The sequence below is a fragment of the Misgurnus anguillicaudatus genome, chromosome 24, assembly GCF_027580225.2.
Source record: "Misgurnus anguillicaudatus chromosome 24, ASM2758022v2, whole genome shotgun sequence".
NCBI lineage: Eukaryota > Metazoa > Chordata > Actinopteri > Cypriniformes > Cobitidae > Misgurnus > Misgurnus anguillicaudatus.
This window is the reverse complement of record NC_073360.2, coordinates 173,908-198,055: the sequence shown is the minus strand read 5'-3', so window position 1 is coordinate 198,055 and position 24,148 is coordinate 173,908. Positions and strand designations below refer to the sequence as shown.

The 24,148-nt window shown below is 40.1% G+C and overlaps 1 protein-coding gene across 1 annotated transcript in view; it reads left to right on the top strand.

Moving 5' to 3' along the window:
* neu4 (sialidase 4) overlaps positions 1 to 21,763 on the top strand; it is a 28,344-nt gene extending 6,581 nt beyond the window's left edge. Inside the window, 3 exon segments of the mRNA XM_055193540.2 lie at positions 16,736 to 16,948; positions 19,260 to 19,515; positions 19,695 to 21,763. Of these exon segments, the coding sequence (XP_055049515.2) occupies positions 16,748 to 16,948; positions 19,260 to 19,515; positions 19,695 to 20,551 (1,314 nt within the window). The 5' untranslated portion in view covers positions 16,736 to 16,747 and the 3' untranslated portion in view covers positions 20,552 to 21,763.
* Positions 21,764 to 24,148: the final 2,385 nt, after the last annotated feature.

The window sequence follows — 24,148 nt, the reverse complement described above, 5'->3', positions numbered from 1 at the left end:
CACACTCCACAGCAAAATGGCTTGAACGCTGACACCGTCTACATACGACTGGACCAGAACGTGGCAAACGGCTACGCACATTTGAAGACAAGCAGCAGTTTGAGTGAGCCGATTTAGCTGTTGCTGCTGCTGTCGTAACATCTCTTGCAGCTCGCGCATCTCTGACTGCTGTGGAGACTTTTCCCCAGCCACAGAGCCACGTACCCATACTAAAGACCGTAGGCTGATGGGATGGACTGAATATGGCCTTTCGCTCCCCCTCACGTTCCTACCTAATCGCTTCTCCACGGACCTCCAATATTGTAACAGAAGGTTGGTGACGAACCAACTGCTTAAGCTCAAGTCGCAACGCACTATCGGAGACATGATCCACGAATCGATCCCGCAATACAGTCTTCTGCATCCATAATAGCATTGGGTGCTTGAGTCCTAACCCGCCCTAAAAGAGCAATAAGTGCAAGGGAGAATTCTAACAGCATATCACCTTCAATTAATTTTTTTCAATTTTATTTATATAGCGCTTTTCACAATACTTAATTGTTTCAAAGCAGCTTTACATTAATAGAAGCAGTAAAAGCACAGAAAAACGACAGATAGCACAACATAATACACGATAGCATAAGCAGTCAAATTTGCTGCAGCTATGACTCGACATTATAAGCGAGCGTATTACTAATGTAACGTCTAGAAGAGGAAGCTGAGTTAAGCCCAAGAAGGCTGCCTCCCCGGGGTAAAATAACCCCTAGGAGAAAAAAACCCTGGGCTGTTAAGCCGAGGAAATAAAAAAAAGTCCTAGGAGGGAAAAACCCATTGGAGATATATATGTATATACACACACATATAAACGGATAAGGAGATTAAGCGGAGATTAAGCGGAGATTAAGCGGGTTCTGCCAGTGATCGTTGGTCAGGCATCAGCTGGGCATCACGTTGAAGGACGACCAGTAGATCAGAGGTGTGCCGACTTTCACATCTACCGGAACTGGGTCTGTTTGTCCCATTGTCCTCGGGGTCGAGGACGAGACAGGGAAAGAAAAACAAAATCATATTAGCGTAGGGGCCGTTCACATGTAATGCAAGTGTCACACAGTGATGTGGTTTAATCAGCTTAGTTTCAGACAGACTAACTATTGCGGCATAATTATATTATCCACAGTTGAGGATTTTGCAAATTGGGGGCCCACTGCGACGGTATATATGGTAACTAAGGGACACCTTCTGATCTTTAAGAGAAAATGAAACCTGTCGACCCGTTTGACTAAGGCTTGTAACCCCACTGTCGTCGTTAATGCAGGTTCAGTGGCAAACGGGTCTATATGCATACTATTTACAAGACACACGAAAGCACCAAAATCGCAACCCGACTATACGTGCCAACCCGTTTGACTAAGGCCGGAAGCCCCACTGTCGTCGTTAATGCAGGTTCAGTGGCAAACGGGTCTGTATGGCATACTATTCGCAAGACAAAGAAAGCGCCAAAATCACAACCCAACCATACGTGCCAACCCGTTTGACTAAGGCTGGAGGCCCCACTGTCGTCGTTAATGCAGGTTCAGTGGCAAACGGGTTTGTATGGCATACTATTCACAAGACACACGAAAACGCCAAAATCCCAACCCGACCATACGTGCCAACCCCGACGTCGACTCGCAAAAGGGCTATTCCACAGCTTCAAATATATTTGTATGGAAAGATGTCATGCCCGGTCTCAGAGTCTGCATAAATCAAATAAACAAAACCCAAAACTTTGAGGTCAAAATGTCCTTGGCTTCACAACCAAATAATAATAATGATAATAATAGTAATAGTAATGAAAAGAAAAGAAAGGGAATTAACTAAACAATTGAGTTCAAATACAATACAATACAATACAACTTTATTGTCAACCGTGGTTGAAATTTGTCTTTGACCAGCAAAACCAGACACTCATACAAACACATACTACAAAACATAAAGATAACATTATATAAAATCACATACCTTTTTGATTACTAAAACCGATTGCAGAGGGTACAAGGATCTTTTATAAATATTTGTCTTTGCTCTAGGCATGAAAAATCTCCTCCCAGAGGGCAATAAAACAAACTGATCACACAGAGGATGAGTTGGGTCTTTTGATATACTCTCCGCTTTCAAAACACATCTTGAGGTGTAAACCTCACCCAACTCACTCTATGGTCTGCCAATAATTTTACTAGCTGTAGTAGTAACTCTTGCCAGATAATTTTTCTGCTTACAATTTAGATGCCAATACCATGCAGTTAAATTATAGGTCAACACGCTCTCCACCAACGATTTGTAGGCAATCTCCAACATGTTTTGACTTACTCCAAACCTACAAATTATCCTTATTAGAAATAATAGTTGCATGCATTTTTTTCACAATATTATTAGTGTTATCCATAAAAGTCTCAACCAGGTGACCCTCAATCAACACCGGCACAATTGCCTAGTGCGACTTATAACTAATTCCTTGGTTTTCTTTATGTTTAATACTAGTGCACTATTATTACACCAGCCCAAGAGTTCCTCAACATTTTTCAAATATTCAGCTGACTCATTTATATTTATATCACCTTTTTTAAAATGTCCTACCAAAGCCATGTAATCTGCATACTTAAAAAGTTTAAAATTGGAGTTGTTAATCATAAAATTATTAATATATAATGAAAATAAGACAGGTGATATGACACTTCCTTGAGGGGCCCCCGTATTAAAAGTACATTCATCTGACATCTGGCCAATATACTGTACCCTCTGAGTCCGGGACAACAAAAGGTCCTTAATCCACAAAACCAGATACCCGTTAACACCAATGGATATTAACCGTTCTAACAAAATATCAATCCTCATTGTATTAAATGCTGATGTAAAATCTAAAAAGAGAATTCTTGCATAAGCATTTGAATTTTGTAAATGAAAAGTTAAAAAATTAATCATAGTTAACACAGCATCATCAGTGCCTCTATTTCGTGTAAACTGCAGGGGATCAACAGATGACATCAAATGATTTGGAACACCAAAACACAAAAAGAGAAATTAAATGATTAATGTATCAACCAAAGGAAAGAAAGGAATTTAACCCTGCTGAAAACAAAATTAGAAGAAAATACATTTTCAGACACTCAATAAACAGCCACTTCAGCTTTTTTAAAAGTAAAAAGAGAACACGGATTTGCGGTTCAAAACACACACTGGAAACAAAACAGCAGTGCCCGCTGAAGCACAGAACATGGAATATGCAGCATGAAGTATGCAGCACAGAGCATAAAGTATGCAACGCAGACAAACATCCCTTAGTACGCAGCCATTGCCTTCGCCTTGCACCTATGAACACAAAGCAAGATGTTATGCTGCTCTTCTTTCGTTACCTTAGTGCTCAAGCAGCCAGTGATACTCACAGTAGGAAACGATGAGAAGAGGTTAAGGGGCTGGACACACCAAAACTTTTAAACGCGGCTGAAAACGCCTTGAGGACGCCGAATACCAGCTGTTTTTCAGCTGAGTGCCAGCTTTCTTCAGCTGAGCGCTTTGGTAGCTGTGATACTTCAGCTGTGAGCCGGTTGGTTGCTGTGGTAATGTCCCGCCCCTCCTCCACTGTGATTGGGCGGCCGTGTGAAAATTGACATTGACGAGCGGAGATTTTCTTCCAAAGTTGAACATCTTTCAACTCTTGGTGCTCGCGCTGAGCGCGGAAATCCGCCGGGCACCGGTTTTCAGCACGGAAGAAAACCGCTAGCTGCTGGCTTATTTGAAAAACGCCGAGCTTCCATTGGAAACAATTGAAAACATGCGCCGGCCGCGGGCGTAAAAGCGTTGGTGTGCACGCCCCCTAAGAGTTAGTAATCCCAACCCTAAAAGAACGCTGCACCAGTTCCCCCCTAAGCAGAGAATAAATTGCCCTTAAAATATATAACGCAGACACATCAGAGCACTAGCGATCCAAAACAAAACACATTATACACACACGTCATCATACACATGGCACGCTCTTCTTACCGTCTCAGTTGTCCACACTCGGGTCCTCATGCAGCAAACAGACGCAAATGACAGTGGTTGGCAGCTTCGGCAGTCCTTACCAACTAAAACATAGTCCATATTAGCTTCACAATAACGTATTTCAAAGGGTCATGAGACCAAACAGAATACACCCTCACCATTGAAGTCAACACTCCACTCGAGCAAGCAGCGGCGGCACGTTGATGACCTAACGGCCCCCCAACAATGATGCACACCTACTTCGGACTTTCGGTCCCATGGCCTTAAATTATATATAACCTTTATTTAACTAGGAAAGTCACATTGAGGTTGTAACCTCTTTTACAAGTGAGACCTAGTCAAGACAGGGTTAGATAGCAAGAATAAACAAATAACAATCCACAAACAAAACCAAACATCATTAATAAATACAACAAAGAATACAGCAGCATAAACATTTAGATACTCAATACTGTTCACAGAAACGAAGAAATTAAGAGCAAGTGGAATTTTCAAAGCACCTACACTTAACAATGAGCAATTCTTTTATTCTGTGATTGAAGTCACCTAAAGAGATAAGGGACTGCAGCTTAAGTTTAGTCTGCACTTGTAAGGCTTCAAAAGCAAAGGACAAATCAGAGATAGAAGATGAACTTAGTGGCAAAAAATGTGTTGAGGCATCTATTGAAGTTGATGAAGACTGCTGATCAAATAGATGACCTGCCTTCTCAAAGTGTGCATTAAAAGCATTTAAAATATCACTTTTATCTGTGATGGTCATATTTCCAATAATCACTTTCTGGGGAAAGTCTGAAACCTTTTTGTTCTGTAATACTTTAATTGTTTTCCAGAATTTAGAAGGATTATTGAAATTTTCAGTAGTTGTATTAAGATAATAGTTTGATTTAGAGGCCCGAATAGCTGAGGTACATTTATTTCTCAAAGCTCTAAAACGTTGCCAATCTGCATTACTGCTGGTCCTCCTTTAATTAACTGGGCTAGTTCTTGAGAAAACCAAGGATTATCCCGATTCTTTATTCTATATTTTTTAAAAGGAGCGTGTTTATTGGCAATCAATAGAAACTGCTGCTGAAAAAAATCAACAGCTTCGTCAACAGTGGGAATCAATGCAATGTGATCCCAATTCAATTTTGCCAAGTCAGATAAAAATGCCTCCTCTGAAAATTTTTTAAAATAGCGTCTAGAAACAGTGAGACCCTTAAATTTGGGTATTTTGGTGTTTCTAATACACCCTATCGCCAGTGTTGGGGGTAACGAGTTACAAAGTAACGGATTACAGTAACTATATTACTTTTTTGGGTAACGAAGTAAAGTAACGCATTACACTAATATTATTGGTAACTACACTACTTTACTAGACTACAGGAACGCGCTTTCCTGCGTTACCCAAGCAGTGTTTGCCTGGGTGTAAAGTTCTGTCTGTTTAAGTGGTGCGTGCATGCGTGTCCCTGTACGTGTGCCGTTGCCATAGAGATTGATTTGATGGAGCTGCTGGTGCAAAGGGGAGCGGGAAATGAAGACGGAGGGTTTCAGCCACTGGGGCGATATTCACATTACTTTCAGCGTTTTGCTCGAAAGTACATAAATATTCGTGTGAAATGCACACTATGCCCACACGACAAGTGTCTTTCAACTGCTGACAACGCGATGAGCAACCTGTCTGAGCATTTGTAAGCCCAGCATGTGGCGAACACTTGTGGCGAAAGATCCTGCTTAACTTACCGGTCAGGGATCGAGAGGTCCGAACCCGAAGATGGAATTAGGTAATGAACCTCGATCAAGTCAGAGCCAGAGCATAATTCTTTTAAAGAAAATTATTTGAACGTAACCCGAACAGCAATGTCGCGTGCGACCAATTTATAGAAAAAAGCCAGGAGTCAGGACCGCTGTTTTCTTCATAATCTTACTTCCAATTCTAATCCTATAAACTTTTCAGTGTTTGATGTATCGCTGTTAACGCCCTGCCAGACTGTCTTAAATAGAGAAATAAGTTAATTCCTTGATTTGCGTTGTTGATTAATTTATAAATAATTCCCCCAAGGGTTTAGTTTATGCGCAAAAAGCATTAAAATGAATAGAACGTGATGATTACGTCTTTCTTTGGTGAAAAAATAATAAAATAAATAAGCCTATATGAAATGTGTTTCCCTTAAATAATTAGCAAATTAACAAAACGAATTCAAAAGTAGCCTATAGCCTATATGAGTTTATTTTTTGTGTGACGTGCTCCCAAACCGATGCAGCACAAAACACTTTTTACCTATTTAAAAAAGCACAATGTTTTGTTTTTATTGCGAGTGTAACTTTACATAAATAAATGTACACATTACAGTTTTGAATGTTGTTTTACTTTTATTTGTATGACCATAATTAAAGGTAATTTAAGGTAATGCAAAATGCAAGCTCCTCACGCGTTTCGTGCCATCACCCACGTGGGTTTACACAGGGCAGCGAGAAAGAGACATTAAACATTTAACATTCTACTTGAGTTTTTTTGGACATCCCTTTGGAATCACTGCAATCATATCATCAATTTATAAGGTAATAATAAATATAAGCGCAGCGCTTATGAGTGTTCAAACACTGCTGTCCGCTCAGCTGTCAATCTGCCGACCCTCACAAAGTTTCACATTAAATGATAATATATTTGAACAAGCATGGTCCTGTGCTTATTTCTGTCAATGTTCTGCATGAAGATCTTTAAAGGTTTCTACTTACATAACGATTTGCGGCGCGGCCGGTCGCAGTCTTTATGTAAAACGGGTATGAAATAAATTGATGCTGATGTCGGATAACAGGTCAACTGTTATTTTAATCGCGCGGATGCGGGTTATCAAACAGGACTGTGCATGACTCGTATAAGGAAAATGGAATGACAACATGAAAATTATAAAATAGCCTACATGGGTATATTCTGTATTAAACCACCATGGGCGCTAAACTTGCGGTGTTAAAGGGACAGTTCACCCAAAAATAAAAAATTATTTTATCATTAACCCTCATTTTGTTACAAACCTGTATAAATTTCTTTGTTCTGATAAACACGAAGCAACATATTTTGAGAAATGTTAATAACCAAACCAAGCATGAGCCCCATTCACTTCTATAGTAGGAAAAAATAATACTATGGAAGTGAATGGGGCTCATGAATGGTTTGGTTACAAGACATTTATACAGGTTTGTAACAACATGAGAGTTACAAACCTGATTTACAAATAAATTATACAGAATTTTAATTTTTGGGCGAACTATAAATCCGATGGGGTCAAAAATTAGGGTGCACTTAACTTTTGTGCTGGTGCACCTAAGAAAAAAATGTTAGGCGCACCAGTGCAACCAGTGCAAAAAGTTAGTCTAGAGTCCTGGCTGGTCATTTAAAGTAGTCACTCATCATCAGCCGATCCCGCCTAAACCATGTCCATGTATCTATGTGGTAAATTAAGAAAAAGGAAAGTAAAGTAATAAGTAGTGAAGTTACTTTTCAAATGCAGTAACTAGTAAAGTAATCTCATTACAATTTAAAGAAGTAACTAGTAACTAGTAACTAATTACATTTTTTGAGTAACTACCCCAACACTGCCTATCGCACAATGGTCACTTAGGTCGTTTGCAAACACACCTATCGCTGAATACTTATGAGCCCTATTGGTGAGAATGACATCTAACAGAGTGTCACTATTAGGCTTAGATAGATTAAATCTGGTGGGGCTATCAATAAGTTGTACTAAATTTAAAGAATTACAAGCCAACTTAAAATTCTCTGATTTATCGCTTAGCCAATCCCGATTTAAATCACCAAATAAAATTAATTCAGAATCATTTAACTTGGACAACACATCAGTCAAAGTAGATAGGGTCTCAGAAACAGCAGAGGGTGGCCTATAGCACCCAATAAGAGTAAATGGAGCATTTGCAACCCCAATATTTAAAGCAATAAGTTCAAACTGTCTTGGGATTGACTGGGAAAGTAAAACAGACACGGGAATTTTTTGAGATACATAAATGGCTACGCCACCAGCGCGCCCTTTTCGATCTATTCTGTAGACATTATAACAACCAACACAAATAACATCATCAGGGACAGATGGTTTAAGCCAAGTTTCAGAGATCACAACAATATCTGGATTAGCAGACACAAACCACTTTTTTAATAAATCAAGTTTAGGTAGTAAACTTCTAGCATTGAAATGTAGAAAACCAATTCCATGCCTATTGGCAAATTCAGTAGGCGTAGAGAGATTATGTAAATTTACTGAGTTATATATATATTCGTGAAAGAGACTTTTTATCATTAAAAGAAGGTTTGTGATGAGAGGAAGTCCTTGGACAGCCGTGAGCATAAACTGATTCAAATACCAGTAAGGCGTATGGAAAAACAGTCCTTATATGATCTATTATTAATACATTGAGTAATTGATCAGTAGTGTAGTTTGTCGCGAATTGCCGAATTGATGGAAGATCATAGAATTCCATAGAAATTGTGCGTTGTGTGCAACAATGCTGACATGACAACGGCATGCTTGCGAGACAAACAAACAGAGACAGCACAATCGAGAATGTTAAAGTCATTTTTAAAATGTCACAGCGTCCAGAGAGACTGAAGAAAGAAGTGCCAGCAGCAGCAGGAGAGGGCGAACAGTCACCTGGTTTAAATCCGAAGATTTACATCCTCCGTCGCACGCCCGGCGTCAAAATTAATTATTTGGCGGTGTGCACAATTGCACAGCCACCTCGTATCAGAAGGCGTAGTCGCTCTGGCAGATCCTTTGAACCCGAGATCGAAATCCAACGATGGGCCAGCTCGAATGCAAAATCGAGCCGTCAGATGAAGTAATCCACCAAACTCATTTGCTGATCACGTTTGCGGCACCGGAGATGAGTAAATACGGCCGCTAACAAGGAACCAGCATCAGAGTCGTGTTGCACGCAGGTTACGTGACTGACTGAGCCAGCCAGCTCAGGTTGACACCATGGGCGATCATTCAACTAATAAAATTTCTCTGTAAAACTGCCCAACTGCTAGACGCAAAATAAAAACTTCAATTCCTCATCTCTGTAGCAAATCCTCAGAGCTTAGACACCTAAAATATTTAAAACTGCTTGGCACTCAAGTTAAAACGCAAAACAGGACTCCCAAAACACAGAGACACACATAAAACTGCTATCGTGCCGCCATCTTGAAAAAAACGTGATTGTCCAGGACAATCCCAGCCAATCACACACACACTCGCTTATTCTACGAGTCCATAGGGTGTCCCATCTGTAATTTTACGCTTTTAAGTGTGCTCATCAGCGCCTTCTTTGCCCCCTTGATGTGGTCTTCAGCAAAGCCCGCACTGCAGCAGGCTTCGCGCACTTTACCAAAACAGAAGTCCTTGTGAAAGAGCAATCAGACCAATCATGCGACGAAAGGGAGGAGTTCACACTGACGGGCAACTTCTCTACCTATTTCCGGTGTGTCACTCAAGTCTGCCCCAAATACGACTCTGGTGTACCTACCTTTACTTGTATCAAGGGTCTCTTAAGTCTGGAATACATGATGTCATCAAAGTGTGGACTCTGAGGAGGACCTACTTCTTCTTCTGTTGTTTAAATGGTGGGTGGCAAACCAACTGAAGGTGCATTTACGGCCACCTACTGGATTGGAGTATGGAGCACTACTTGGTTGTATACAAAAAAAATATATATACTACTACTACTAATAATAATAATAATAATAACAACCAGTTTCGTCTTTCCTATTTTATATAAACTTTGATGAACTACCACATGTTGTCTGGGTGTTTCCTACCTGTACTTTTAGTTCCCTTTCAATACGGTTCACTTCGCATTGCGTCAGTTGCTGACGCTATGGGGGAAACTCCTGTTTACTCCGCGATTGAAGCCTATTGTAAAACGTCTGTAAAAAATACAGACCAATGACGTTTGAGCCCGCCGCGGGATGCACACATCTTTATATAAGCGCGGGTCAAGCGTCAAGAGCTCATAAATTTTCTCCGCTAACCTCTCACTGCTCCGAAGAAGAAGAAGCCTTACCTCGCCGTCGACACAAGCCCTGCAGCGGATTTTCCGGCTGAGAACCGAAGATTGCAGAATCCAGGTCAGGCGTCTCCCCTGCAGCTTTCCAGCCGAGAACCGAAGATAGCCTTGACTTGCCGTGGTACGACCGCTGTGCAGCGGACACATGCCTGACGAGTCTCCCCTGCGGCCACCCGGTCTGATCAATATTTTTATATATAAAGCTATAAGCTAAAAGAGCAGGCGCTGTTGTAATACGTCCAGCACAGCAGCTCGAGTGAGCCTCTCTGCTATGAATTTCCCCCGAGCGCGTCACCGGTCTGGCAACTCCCACGCCGGGTCCGCGCTTATATGCATCGGTTGTCCTATCCATGTTTCGTGCTCCCCCTGCTGTTCCTCTCTCGCCGGGGTTAACACACGGCGAGCCATGAGACTAGATGGATGCATAGACAAGCACACACGGGCTAACCCCCCCTGTGTTCTGTCACAACGCAACCGTTCATGTTTTACACTCACAGAGTCCCTCGCTCCTCTCACATTCAGTGGCGAGATCTCTGGCACATTTATATGAATGCCCGAGTGCATCGGGTGATACTGTTCATATGACGCATGGCTGTTCTATCTGTGTTGCTGCTCCCCTCTGCCGTTCCTCTCTTGTTGAGATGAACAAGCGGGGGAACCGTAGAACAAAAATAGATGCATACAACAAGCAAACACGGGCAGGTCTGCCCCTGTTCCCTGTCATAGCCACTCATGCTCTACGCTCGCGGAGTCCCTCGCTCCTTTCCATGCAGTGGTGAGGTCTCTTAACGGCTTCTTAGAGTTAGCACACGGTCTTACGGCTCGCTGCCTCTATATGCAGCTGTCTAGTGTTCAATGATTACAGAGCTTGATGCCCCTCCCCTCCTGGAGCGGCGCAATCTCATTCTTCTGCTCGATAGGGCGGACCCACCACTATTGGAGCACTAAGAACACAAATTATAAGAGCTTAACCGGCCTGAGTCTGTCTCACTCCGGTAGAGCTCACTATTCGTCTATACAGAGCTTCATGCCCCTCCCCTCTTGGAGCGGCACGATCTCATTCGTCTGCTCGATAAGGCGAACACGCCTCTATTGGAGCACTAAAAACACTTATTATAGAGCTTAACCAGCCTGAGTCTGTCTCACTTCGGGAGAACTCACTATTCGTCTGCCCGGTCATTTCTCTCTGGTTTAGACGGAATCAGAGGCAGAACGAATTTGTTTATAATATACTGAGGCCCGAATACCTCCCTTTATTCAGTCCCGTCCTTTATCAGTGCGCTGAATATTGCTACATTCTTATATAACGTTAACCAGTTTTTCTGCCCTTTTAATAAACGGCAAAACCGTGGGCCTCACGGCAGACTTCCTCTCTGTGATGGGTCCAGTCTGACATTAAACCACCTAGACATACTGCTCTGTTTTGTGAGCCGTTCTGGTCACCGTCACTACTGAGGCTCGTGCACCTGAATGGCCGAGCTCTGGTCTTTGCAGCACAGCTGCGTCGACAGAGAACGAACTGTCTGGGAGAGGAAGGGTTAAGTCGCGCCTCGGTTGGACTGCCCTGAAATGTTTTCTGTGTGCTGTTAATCTAAAAACCATACTGTGTAATACTGTCGGTTATGCAACCTCACTATAGTGGCGAACTGTATTGAATTCCTCTAAGAGCAATTTCCGTGCTTACTATACTGTGTATTGACACCCCACGGCTGTACGGTGTCTCTAAACACTTTTTTACCTTACCGACAAGCAGTCAGTAATACGCACACACGGCCCGCCGTCCATAAATATATCGACACTTGCCGAAAAAACCCCGGTTTGGCCATATACTGTGTATTGACACCCCACGGCTGTACGGTGTCTCTAACACCTTCTGCCAAATTAGCTCGCAGCCCACCTCAGTTTCTCCGTTACGATACTGATGGCGCAAACGAGCACGGTCTTACGGCTGTTATTTTCTCTTCCTAGAGAGACGGCAGCCTCAGACTTTTTCATGGCTCCAAGCGTTTGAATCGCGCCCTCTCCTGACGGCCACTCAAAGGCTTACAGCCAAGCGGTTTATGACGTTTTTCGGACATAGAGCTGATTTATATCAGCGGATCCAAAGACGCTCACACCTCCGCTTCGCTCCAATACTCTGAGATATTAAGGGCAATATCAACCTCAAGTGAGCTTGCTACCCGCCACAATAAGTTTTGTTTATGACGCTCGGAAAGCGAGCTCAAAGCGCGTGCACAGTCAGACGCGCGACATCTCGTTTAAGATGGGCTCACGTACCCCTCTAACGAGCCCCACAAAGCTGAATATTGTGGCATTCTGTTCATAAGACCACTTCAGTTTGACTAAGCAAAGGTCCCGCCCCGAGCTGACAGCTGGGAAGCTTATGCTTTAAGTTACACACGGCTGCATGAAGTGCTATCATTACGAGCTCGCCAGCATCTGCTATGGGTTGAACACGCTTTACGACGACAATCAGCCTTCGGCGCGTGGAACGCCCGTTTGTCTCATATCAATCACCTTGTACTGTACATACGGTCCATTAAGGGGATGATTTTAGCACTGCAGCACTCTCGACCGTGTTATTGTGATAATGCGGTTGGGCAAACTACGGTGGTTTCATTATTTACCGAACCAGACTGAGATCTCGCCCCTGTACATGCTGACGAGTCATCTCCTTTATAAACTCATTGCTTAAACTACCAAGATGCAGACATATTAACCCGTTACGATGGGCATGCGGAGATTGCATCCGTGGGACACGACCTACATTACGTGCCTTATGATACGTTGACACAAGCTGCTAGGACCCCTTTCGCGAGGCGCCCTTATGCAAAGTCTGATCTATTCTAGATAGTGACAGCGAAAAGTCTAAACCCCCCGCAAATTGTGGTTGGAACACTTTTCTCCTCACTACAGAGGGTCGTGCATGGCGGCTCTCTCCCCCTACCTATCTATGTGGCGGTGATAACAGCAAACCACGCTCTTACGACCGACCATTCACTTTATTCATAAGCCTGTCATTTCTCAGATGCGGACGGTGCCCGAGGCGCAGCGGTCTGGAACTGTCCAAGGTCCTGTATAACAGATACGTCTGACGTACATCAGACGATCAGCTGTTCATCTGCGTCACAGATCACTCACTAGCACCTGTCAATACAGGTTATTTATGGATCGTTGACGTTATCACCTCCCGTGACAATGATGCTCACTCGTGGTTAGTCTACTCCATGTATGGATTAGCTCCTCTGGCATGGTCTTAGAGGTTTCTCATTTGACATTTGTGACACGGCCGGCTGGTCCCCGCCGTCCACGTTGTCAGTTTACAGCTTCGACATCCCTGCCACTACTGAGGTTTGTTGCATTAAAGGTGCGCCCATAAGCTCAACTGTATGCACGATATGGGTTTTAATTATATGCTTCCACCGTGCGCTTAGAGAAGCTCACATATGCACGCTATAACATTTCGTTATACACTAAAGATGCGCTCGGAAAAGCTCACCTGTATACACGGCTGTGTTATGCTTTGTGACACATACATACATTGTTGTTCATCTGTGTACGTTCACGGTGCGTTGGGTGCCCACCGGCAGGGCCGCATTAACACTATAAGGGGCCCCTGGGCTTTACCATTTTGTGTGGCCCTTCGTCCGCCAGAATTGCAGCCTACATTCTAGGGGTGTGCAGCGGAGTCAGTATTTGTATCTGTATTTGTATCTGTAACAGTCTTAAAATTATTTGTATCTGTATTTGTATTCTGATGGAACCGGAAGTGGGCGGGTCTTAAACCGGAAGTTTGTCATATTACATGAAAATGTCATTTTAAACGCATTTTAGCTTTTTATTATAATTATAACTTAAATAACTGAAAACATTTAATAAAAATAATAATACAAAATTTTAATCAAATAGACAATAACTTGATTCTCGTTACTATTATGCATGGAAAGCAAACATCTCATTTTTAAAGCCTCATACAGCTTGTGCCTATGCATCATTCTATTGTAGCATTAAAATAACAAACTTGAAAGCACATTGACAAACTGTAGGCTACATCACCTTTAAACGTTTATTGTGTCTGTCAGCACAGTTCCATCATGAGACCCATTCTGTCTTAATGAGTGGGATGTTTTCAGAAAAAAATAAGTAGCCTACATTAATCCCTCGTCTAGCGATATAAATATACTAATTAAACATCTAAAATGATCGTTATTTGTAAGTTGTCTTAGAGTGAAATATAACCTAATACTACTCATACATGTCTGATGTTATCTTGGTTTCGGTTTAAAAACATGCAGGACTTGCTTGATGTTTACAGAGATATTAAGGGAGATAAAGTTCGGGAACTGATTTATGTAAAAAAGTTATTAAGATCAACAAGACTCACGCTGACTTATAGATCCGAAACGCAAAAACACCTGTTTTGACAAGAATTTACAAAAGCATATTAAGCATTACAACAAACTTGCTGAGCTCATTATTATCTATGTCCATGCAGCGTTTGTGCCAACATATCGAATTGTTTAATAAAAAAACTCTCTCATTAATCTTCACCTAAATAAATAAATAATCAGATATTCGTTTACAATATCTTCACCTAAATAAATAAATAATCAGATATTCGTTTACAATTACAGTATTCTCTATTATTTAAAAATTAGTTTTGACTTAGTTCAAAACAAGCAACATGATTTTAAACAATAAGGTAATTAGAAAGATTTAATCCAATGTTTCAGTTGTTATTTGCTTACTTTATTTTAATTTTAATTCATTTCATAGTAATCTTCAGATTAAATTTAGCTTTTAAAATGTTACATTTTCATATTTTTATCTATTTACTTATTTATTTTATATTCACCTAGATTGACCATAAAGCTTGCTTCGACTAGAAGTAATTAAAAGATCATCTACCGGAGTCACACGGAGATATTCATGAATATTTTATTATCAGAGTGCAACATTTTATCAAGTTTTTTTTTGGTCTTGTGTAATTAAATAAAAAGAAAAAAAACTAAAAGGGTATTTTTTACATCTGGGTTTAAAGAAGTTTGATATTAGCAGCGTTTTTAAGATTTTAAATTAATTCCAAAACAGCTTGCGTCTCTAAATAAGGGACGCGTAGAAAATGTCACTCAACAGGCAATTCTAAACTTTCGTTATTTTAAAATTAATTTTAATATTTCCTTGTTTTTATTTAATTGATAGATTATTTAGTGTTATCTGATTAAACTATTTGTGGCTTGTGTTTTATTCCCCTGCGCATTTAGGCATTTTGCACCCATGTTCTGTACCTTATTGATTCTGACTTCATTTTGTTTTTATTTTTTATTAAATGTAAAGGTAAATTCTGATCTAATTTAAGTTCTGTAAGTTATGGATTCCTTTCCGTTGTGTCGATGTTGCGCTGTTGCATGCTGTCACATTAAATTTAGCCGAACGTGCTAGGTGCTCTGCGTGATCATATTTAGGGGTTTATCAAACTAAACATCAACAAACGGATTTTTTCGGCAAGTATAAGTTTTAAAATGTTTTTAAAAAGGTTGCTTAACTTGTCAAAGGTTGAGCTACAAAACAGGTAAGCAGTTTTTTTTTTTTTGGTGATGACAGCAAAAATATCTCTACTGAATCTGACACAATTGTCTCTCCGGGTTGGTCTCTCTTGTGATTTAATATTATGGTCGGTGTTAACTTTCAAATGAAAGAAAAGAGATTCCTGAAACAAATGATATAACAGTCGACAGGTGTTTCAAGTGAATACAGAGATGATCAAAGCAATCAGATATTTCTGTGCAAAATAATAAAGCATATATAGTGTCTATAAAATCATTAATTTCAGTTTTTTTTTGGTTATAAATGAACCGTTTAAGGAATTGTATATAAAGCTTGTTTTTTTATAATTTACAGTAACAAATTATATGTAATTTCTCGTCTTTTATTTCCCTGCCCGCTAAATCTCAAAATGAAATAAGATCGCTGAACTTATAGGCTTCCCAGAATCTAATTTGTTATTTATTAGATTTAGTTATCAAAAATTTTTTGTGTAATATCTTTGTGTGCTGTTCTGTACATATTGGCTTTAAAATGTTATGAGGAGTCATTTAATGAATGTTTATATACACGTTGTCTTTCATATTAAGATAAAAACGCGTCCTCAGTTTCGTCTTTGTTCATCACTTGAAAGGCACTTGTGGTCACTTTATCAGAAAGCTGTCTTTGTGTTGCCTTCAGAAATGCAATAATGGATATTTCAGACAGAAATTTTAAAAAGCTCACTAATGATTGCAGGGTAGCCTACAGTAAGTGAGAGATTTTCTTGCGCAGGAACTGCCTTCACGCACGGACATTCAAAGCAAAGCGATTAAGCATAATTTTGAAGGGAGTATCAACTTTTTATAAAATGCGGTTGTTATTTTTTTCCGGCATCTCGGGGCCCTTCCCAGCCCGAGGCCCTGGGCTTAAGCCCAGGTAAGCCCATGCATTAATGCGGCCCTGATTGCGACACCTAGGCGACAGGGCCGACGCACACCTACGGCCAGCATGTTGCGTTTTATATACATTCAGAGTCACCACCCATTGGCTAAAACCTCACAGTACAAAAATAGGAGGGGCACGAACCCATCCTGCCATACCAGTGTTCTGAAATTTAAAGTGTTGAGTCAATAACAAAATTTGAGTATAACTGCTGGTAATTGTTTTTCAGTTATTCAAGGCTATGGGCTCTCAATATTTCCCAGCACGCTCTGTGCTTTTCCAAAAGAAGTCAAGTGGAGTTACGTTTCGTGTGCCTGCTTTGATCTATCTGCCTCACTGCAGTCGTTTTCTGGCATTCTGTGAGGAGCGACTGACTCCTGCGGACAATCAGGCACATCTGCTCGTCATGCGAAAAGGAACTTTTCAGAAAAACTATGTAGAGGTGAGCTAGGGTCTAACATATGCCATTTTTCAGGGAGCATAATTAAGTAAAGGAAATGACACCCAAAAAATCTTTCCTCTTTGTACTTCTCATTAAAGGTGGGGTAAGCGTTATTAGAAAAACATCTGGGAAAATTTTTGGGACAAGTACCACAACAGGCATGTTTACTAAGTATGGGGAGGACAGAGCGCTCAGAAAAGATTCCTTTGACACTGAGTGCAATCAAAACAGGATATTTACCCCTCTGAAAGATGGTTTTTCATTCCTCTGTTCGCCAAGTGTATTTGAATGGGTCACTGAAAGAGACACAATTGCGCAACATCCTCTAGAGTTTATTGATCAGGAGTTTTGGGATGATTACTTAATTGGAATTCGCCCACTTACTTTGAGCCTGCGATTTGTGCATGGGGTCAGTTTCCAGTAAGGCTGTCAACGAATATTCTAAATTCGAATATATATTCGAATAGTTAAAAAAAACTAATTTCGAATATGAAAATTAATATTCGAATAAATTATTATTATTTTTTAAAGCCCACGGTAGAGTGGCCGCACTAGTGCGCCTGGTTCAGGGACAGGTCACAGTAGTCACACTGTCTGTCACTGTTAAAAGTTGACGCGTCTTGCATGGAAGATGGCAGAAAGTCGACCCCAGCAGAGAAAGCGATTTTAACCTCCAAAAATCTAAAAAGCTATGTCTGGAAGTACTTTGGATTTTGGTCGGTAGGAGGTAAAATTGTTGAGCCGCGAGATAAAGTTGTAAGCATACCATTCGACCACTAGCAACATGATGTCACATCTCGAAAATGTGCACCCAAATGAGCATGGCATCTTGTACACACTGCATATTAATTTGTTTGTCACTTCAACTGTTAATGCTTAATCATGTTCTGTACACACACAGTTCAGTAATTTACGCATTCTACAACCGCATTAACTCCCGCAAAACTGCAGTGACAACTGCGTTTACAGAAACTTTGCATAGTGTGTAGCCTACATTACCGAACTGAACAACTAGTAGTTAATAAAGTGTTTAAACGTGCATCATGGACATGACAGGTCTCTCTTCTGAAGAAATAAATTATTACAAGGGGGAAAAGTCTTCTGTATGCGCGATACAGAGAATGACAGAGGCACAAGCGTTTGCTGCGCAGTGTTGCCAGATCTTGCACTAAAAAAACAGCAAACAAGAAAAATCCAATAATAAACCAAAATAAATCCAAACGCTTTACCTCAAAGATCAAAATATTCGGACTGGCACCTTCACATTTTAACAACACCAAAAACTTGATCGCTTCATGAGCCAAAAGCCATAAACGGTTAAGCGCTAAAATGGTATGCGAGTACAAAAAAGAAGAGGACCTGGCAACACTGCAAGAGCACGCGCAGCCTCACAAATCCATACAATACACAACGACACGACGGAGGTTTATTGCAAAACATAATGCTGTTAAATTATTTTCATCAAAGCTGTGAGTGATAAGCACGTCAGACGGCAGACCGTTGCTATGGTTATCTCCGTGTCAATCATCACATTTTTACATTTAAATGCGGTTGTCACTCCTGAAAGCACTGTGTACGAGACCACAATGTGTGGAGCTCCAGCTAAACAGTCACGTTTTAACACTTACTTTGCATCACCCGTCACAAGCTATTTGTCTGCAACACGACAAGAGGTCATAACGGAGAAATTAATTTCGTTCACTTGTAAGGACATGAGACCGATCAGTGTCGTGGATGGACCAGGCTTCAGGGAGTTTTGTCAAGCAATGTAACCGAGGTACCATATCACTTTGATGTCTCTTGATTTACTTGTTTTGTGTATGTAATATACGTTGTCAAATATGTTTAAACTTAAATAGACTACCTATAGAAGTAGTTATGTTTCTTTATATTAACTTGTCCTGTTATTGACGTAATGCGTCGTTAAACGTCGTTAACATCATTAAAAAAATGGGCAACCAGATATTCGAATAGTTCGAATATTCGTGGGTTTTTTAGGGAGAATATTCGAACATCATTTTTGAGCAATTTTGACAGCCCTAGTTTCCAGGCATGTTTTGGCAATATTATGACCTCTTCCTCTTATGCCAGTTGATGAATGACACCTTCCGTGTAAAACGGAGAGATCCTTTTGGGGGTAAGGGTGTGTTTGTTTTGGTGATTTTACATAGCAATAAGGTTTACCAGAAAATGCGTACCCCACCTTTAAGACTTTACATGCATAACAGTATGATTTTCTTAAAAGCTACTTTGAAATGATGTGGATTGTTAAAACTGTAAAACGTTCTGATTTTCTCTCTCTTATCTCCAGTGGAAGGACATACAGGTGTTGAGCACGGCTCAACTGCTAGGCCATCGTTCAATGAACCCTTGCCCTGTTTATGATGAGTTTACAAACACAGTCTTCCTGTTTTTCATTGCTGTTTTGGGTCATACCTCTGAGTCTTAACTGTTAATTACAGTGAAGAATGTGACCCGCCTTTGCTTTGTGTCCAGCAATGACCAAGGAGACACCTGGAGCCCTGTCACAGACCTAACTAAGATGGTTCTAGGAGACAACATTAAAGGTAAGGTCCTTTTCCCTCAAATGTTTAAAGGAAACATGTTATTTTTGTATCTTAGAATATAATGCTAGAAGCTCTCAAGTGACATGTTGTCGCTTTAACTTTGATAAATGCTTAGTTTATTTACTCAATATTGTACTGTATTGTGACCATAAAAGTTGTGTCTTTGTTTTTGGCATAAGATTGGGCTACTTTTGCTGTGGGCCCAGGTCATGGAACCCAATTAAAATCTGGACGCCTAATAATCCCTGCCTACGCATACCATATAGACTGCAGAAACTGCTTTGGCAGGAAGTGCAAAACTTCAGCACACTCTTTCTGTTTCTATAGTGACACGCATGGAAAGGTGTGGCATTTTGGGGAGGTGTTGTCAGCTCCAGAGAGTGTGGAATGTCAAATGGTGTCAGTCGATGAAGAAGATGGAGTCAATGTTTTGTACTGTAATGCTCGGAGTACGTCAGGTTGCCGGGTACAGGCCATAAGCTTTAATAATGGTGCTGTTTTTCATGACGGCCAGCTGGTGCAGAAACTAGTGGAGCCCAATAATGGATGTCATGGCAGCGTTATAGGATTTCCAGCCCCCTTCTACCAGCTTGGGCAATCCCAACACTTATTGAGACAGCTGATGTCCATTGCCACCCCACAGGCAGACAAGTGTCTAGGTTCAAAATCTCCAAAGAACTTCCTCCAATCGACATGGGTGATTTATACACATCCAACTTGCTCGAATTCTCGACGTGATCTGGGCGTTTATCTCAGTCTTCTGCCACGAGACCCAGACAGCTGGTCAGCACCTTGGATCATATATGATGGGCCCAGTGCTTATTCAGACCTGGCGTACATTGAGCTGATGTCTGTTGATGGTACAGGAGTCCCTGTCTTTGCTTGCCTTTTTGAGAATGGCACAAGAACAGCTTATGAAGAGATTTCTTTCTGCATCTTCTCATTGTATGAGCTGATCCACCACCTACCCCACAACAATCACAGGAGAAGAGACCTTGTGAAAAGGAAAATTTGGAAGTGCTGCTCTGTCTCCTGACTGTATGATTATTGCAACAGATTTTGCAGCTGCCCTTTTGTATCGCAAACCTTGGTGCTCATAACATACCATAGTTTGACTAGTATTAAGTGAAATTAAAAAATGTCTTACATTTTGAAATATGTATCATGCTATTTTACTATAACCCTTAGAAACATTAGTAGGCTGTAGTTTGTTATTTTTTACCATGTACACCAAGTATTATTGTTACCATTATGGAAGGCGCTCCCCAAGGATTGTGACGTCACGAATTTCGGACTTGGCAACTTGTCTATTAAAGGATGGAGTTTTGACGAGTCTGACAGAAACTGAACGCAACCGCCATTTCTCCGGTGTCTGACAGCTCTTTTACTTTGAATTAGGGGGTTTGACTGTTCAATGTCTTGTCCTCGATCCGAGGACCGTGAGACTAACAGACCCAGCTCTGGCTGCCGTGAAGGTCATCACACCACTGATCTACCACTGATTTTTTTTTACATACATACATACATACATACATATATATATATATATATATATATATATATATATATATATATATATATACATACATATGAAGGATCCTATCTTAGATCCTCACGTGTAGAATGTTTTTATTATTGTGTTTTCAAATTTATTTCTTATCATTTATTTACATAATCATTTTATAATCAGTAGTTATCCATATAATTGTTTATCTGATTATTCAACACTTATTATTATTATTATCATCAATTTCATTATTATAATTTGTATCATAATATTATTGTTTATTAATTTATTATAAATTTCATTCGATTTCTATATTTTATTATATTATTCATTATATTTCTATATTTCATTTGTCTTAATTCCATGGTGGTTCAGTTTCATAGAGCTGTTCTGTCTGTGTGTAAACAAAGATAGATAAAGAGAATGTTTATGGAAGCCCAAGGTCTAAGGGATGTTGCAGCTGAGCAATTTGGATATAACTGAGCATGCTTTATTCATGGGGTAGACGAGGTTTGAACATTGAGGCATATGCAACTGGAACTAAGCTGTCCATCAATAAAACTCTGTTCTATTTTATCATCTAAAACCTCCGTCTCACGCCTCTGTTTATGCTCTCCTCTAGCAACGATTGATCAACCTTTTCACTGACAGATGCCTGTTAAACAAGTAAACTTATATTTTCTGACGTGATCTGGCGTCTGGGGCTGGATCGTTTTTTGTTTGTTTGTGGTGTGCAGATCTAACAGTTTTGGCGTCACGAACAGGATAAAATAATAGAGTCGGGATTTTCTCTCGCACGTCCAGATGGAAATGTTTCCAGACCACTGGCTTCTGACTCCGAGCCTGCAGTGACGATGGGGTAACTGTCTGGCTGGTCCAGTGTTCTCTCCTGACTTATCCCCTAAAGCAAAAGCAAGTGTGTTCTGTTCTGATATTTTGGAAAATTCAGTATGTACTGTGTTGGTAGCTTGTCTACTGGTCAGATTATATTATTTTGATAATGGTGCAGTTAGTTAATAATCAATCAAGCTAGATGATATAATAAAAAAGCAAAAACAACAGCTGAAAGAGCACTTTAAGATCAAATAAGCAGAAAAAGAAAAATTCAGTTGCTAAATATAACATCAAATATAAAATAACATCAAAGTATAATTGGGCATCTTTAGGTTCCCAAGACAAAATTAAAGACATTAAAGACATATCTAAAGACATAAAAAACATGGTGTAGCTAAAATTATGAATGAAAACGCGAGAATCGAAGCGTATCCCTTGGATTTTTGGCTTTTCTTTTGGAGTAAGCTTTTCTCTTCTCTCTTTAGAGCTTTGAGAGAGAGTGCTTATGTGCCAGTGTGCCTACTCTATATGCAGGGGTGCACATAACTGGTGCGCAGTTATTAAAATGAATCAAACCACAGACAAAGAAAATCATAATTTCCTTGTCTTCACTAAATAACTTTTGTAACTTTTAATAAGAATGACACAATATACACAATAAAGACTATGCAGTATTATCTGATTACTTTATTTAGTTTCTGTACTCTACCTGAAAATTACAGACCAGCCTGAAAACATGAACACCACTGTTTATTTCATTTTCTATGTTTGTTCTATTGTATTTATTTGTGCTATTGCTCATAATCAGTTTTTTACTTGTCTTAAACAATATTTGAAATTTATATGATTTAGCAGACATTTATAGAGGTTAAAACAATAACCAGGTATATTTTATTTTATATACATCATTGTTTACAATGTTTAAACCAAAGTGATATGGCAAATAGAGTAGTCAGGAGATTAGTGATATTGACAGCATGTAGGATGTCGGCGCCATGAATAGTGTGAGCACCAAGCAACATCTCCAGGTGCTCCTTTGAGAACCAGGACAAAAAAGTTATGTGCACCCATGTCTATATGTTAGGGTCCGTATTTTAAATACATATTTTATCATCTCATTTATAAGAAGCAGAGATAACAATCTTTCCATCTGATTTTCTTACAGAAGTTTCTTTAACATCAGAAACAAAACTATTTATGTTACAGGGGAAATTTGACATTTCTCAGAGAAACACAGTGTTATGGCCTAGGCGGCAGCCTTGCTGTGCAGTACGCAGCTGTGAATTCTGTGTTCGTCATGATGTTGCCTGGCCTATCGAGATAACTTGTGTTCTATTTTGATGGTTTTCTATGTTAAGTTTTTTTCGTTTAAGTATAATTTAAGTGTTTAATCTCCTGTTGGGAAATGAAATGTGTGAATGAGTGTCATTAGGGGTCAAGCCCAGAATGGGCGAGGCCCCCATTTGGGATTGTTAGTTTTCTTCTTATTATTATTATCTATTATTCTTCTTCTTCCGCCATTGCGTCTATGGCAGCCCATAGAACCATACATAGGAAAGTTATGAAATTTGGCACACTCAAAGAGGACATTCCAAATAGTCAACACACCAAATTTGGAGTGTCTATGTCAAGCCCAATAGCACCACCAACAGTCCAAATTTTCACTTACATTTTTGGTTATAACTGCTGACCCGTACGTCATAGAAATGCAAGAATCATGCCGGTTCGATTGCACCATATGACGTCATTTCCGTTATTCATATTATTTCGATATTTTAAATTGTTTGTAAAACCTACTTTTTCGAACTCGTCCTAGAGCTTTTGTCCAATTTGCGTAAAGAATGGGTGTGTAGCATCTAGAGACACTCATGGCAAAAAGTTATGGAATTCGTGTTGATTCGCTAATCCATTTCCGTATACCGCGTCAACAAATTTTACGTAGAACGCGAAAAAACAGATTTGAGGCTGTATCTTCGCCAAAGTTTAACATATTCACACGACACTTGGTAGTTTTGATGGCAGTCATGACCTGAGGATTCGTGCCCAGTTTCGTCACAGCGCCACCTAGTGTTCACGAGATTTGAAAAATTGCTATTTTTGCTTATAACTACTGCAAACTTGAGTTTAAAATTATAAAAGTGCTATTGTTAGATTCCTTGAGGCATGCCGAGTCAAACGATTCCAAATGGTTTTCGGTCGGCCATTTTGGGGGTCGGCCATTTTGAATTTTAACTTTTTTTGTAGGAAAGTTATGAAATTTGCCACACTCAAAGAGGACATTCCAAATAGTCC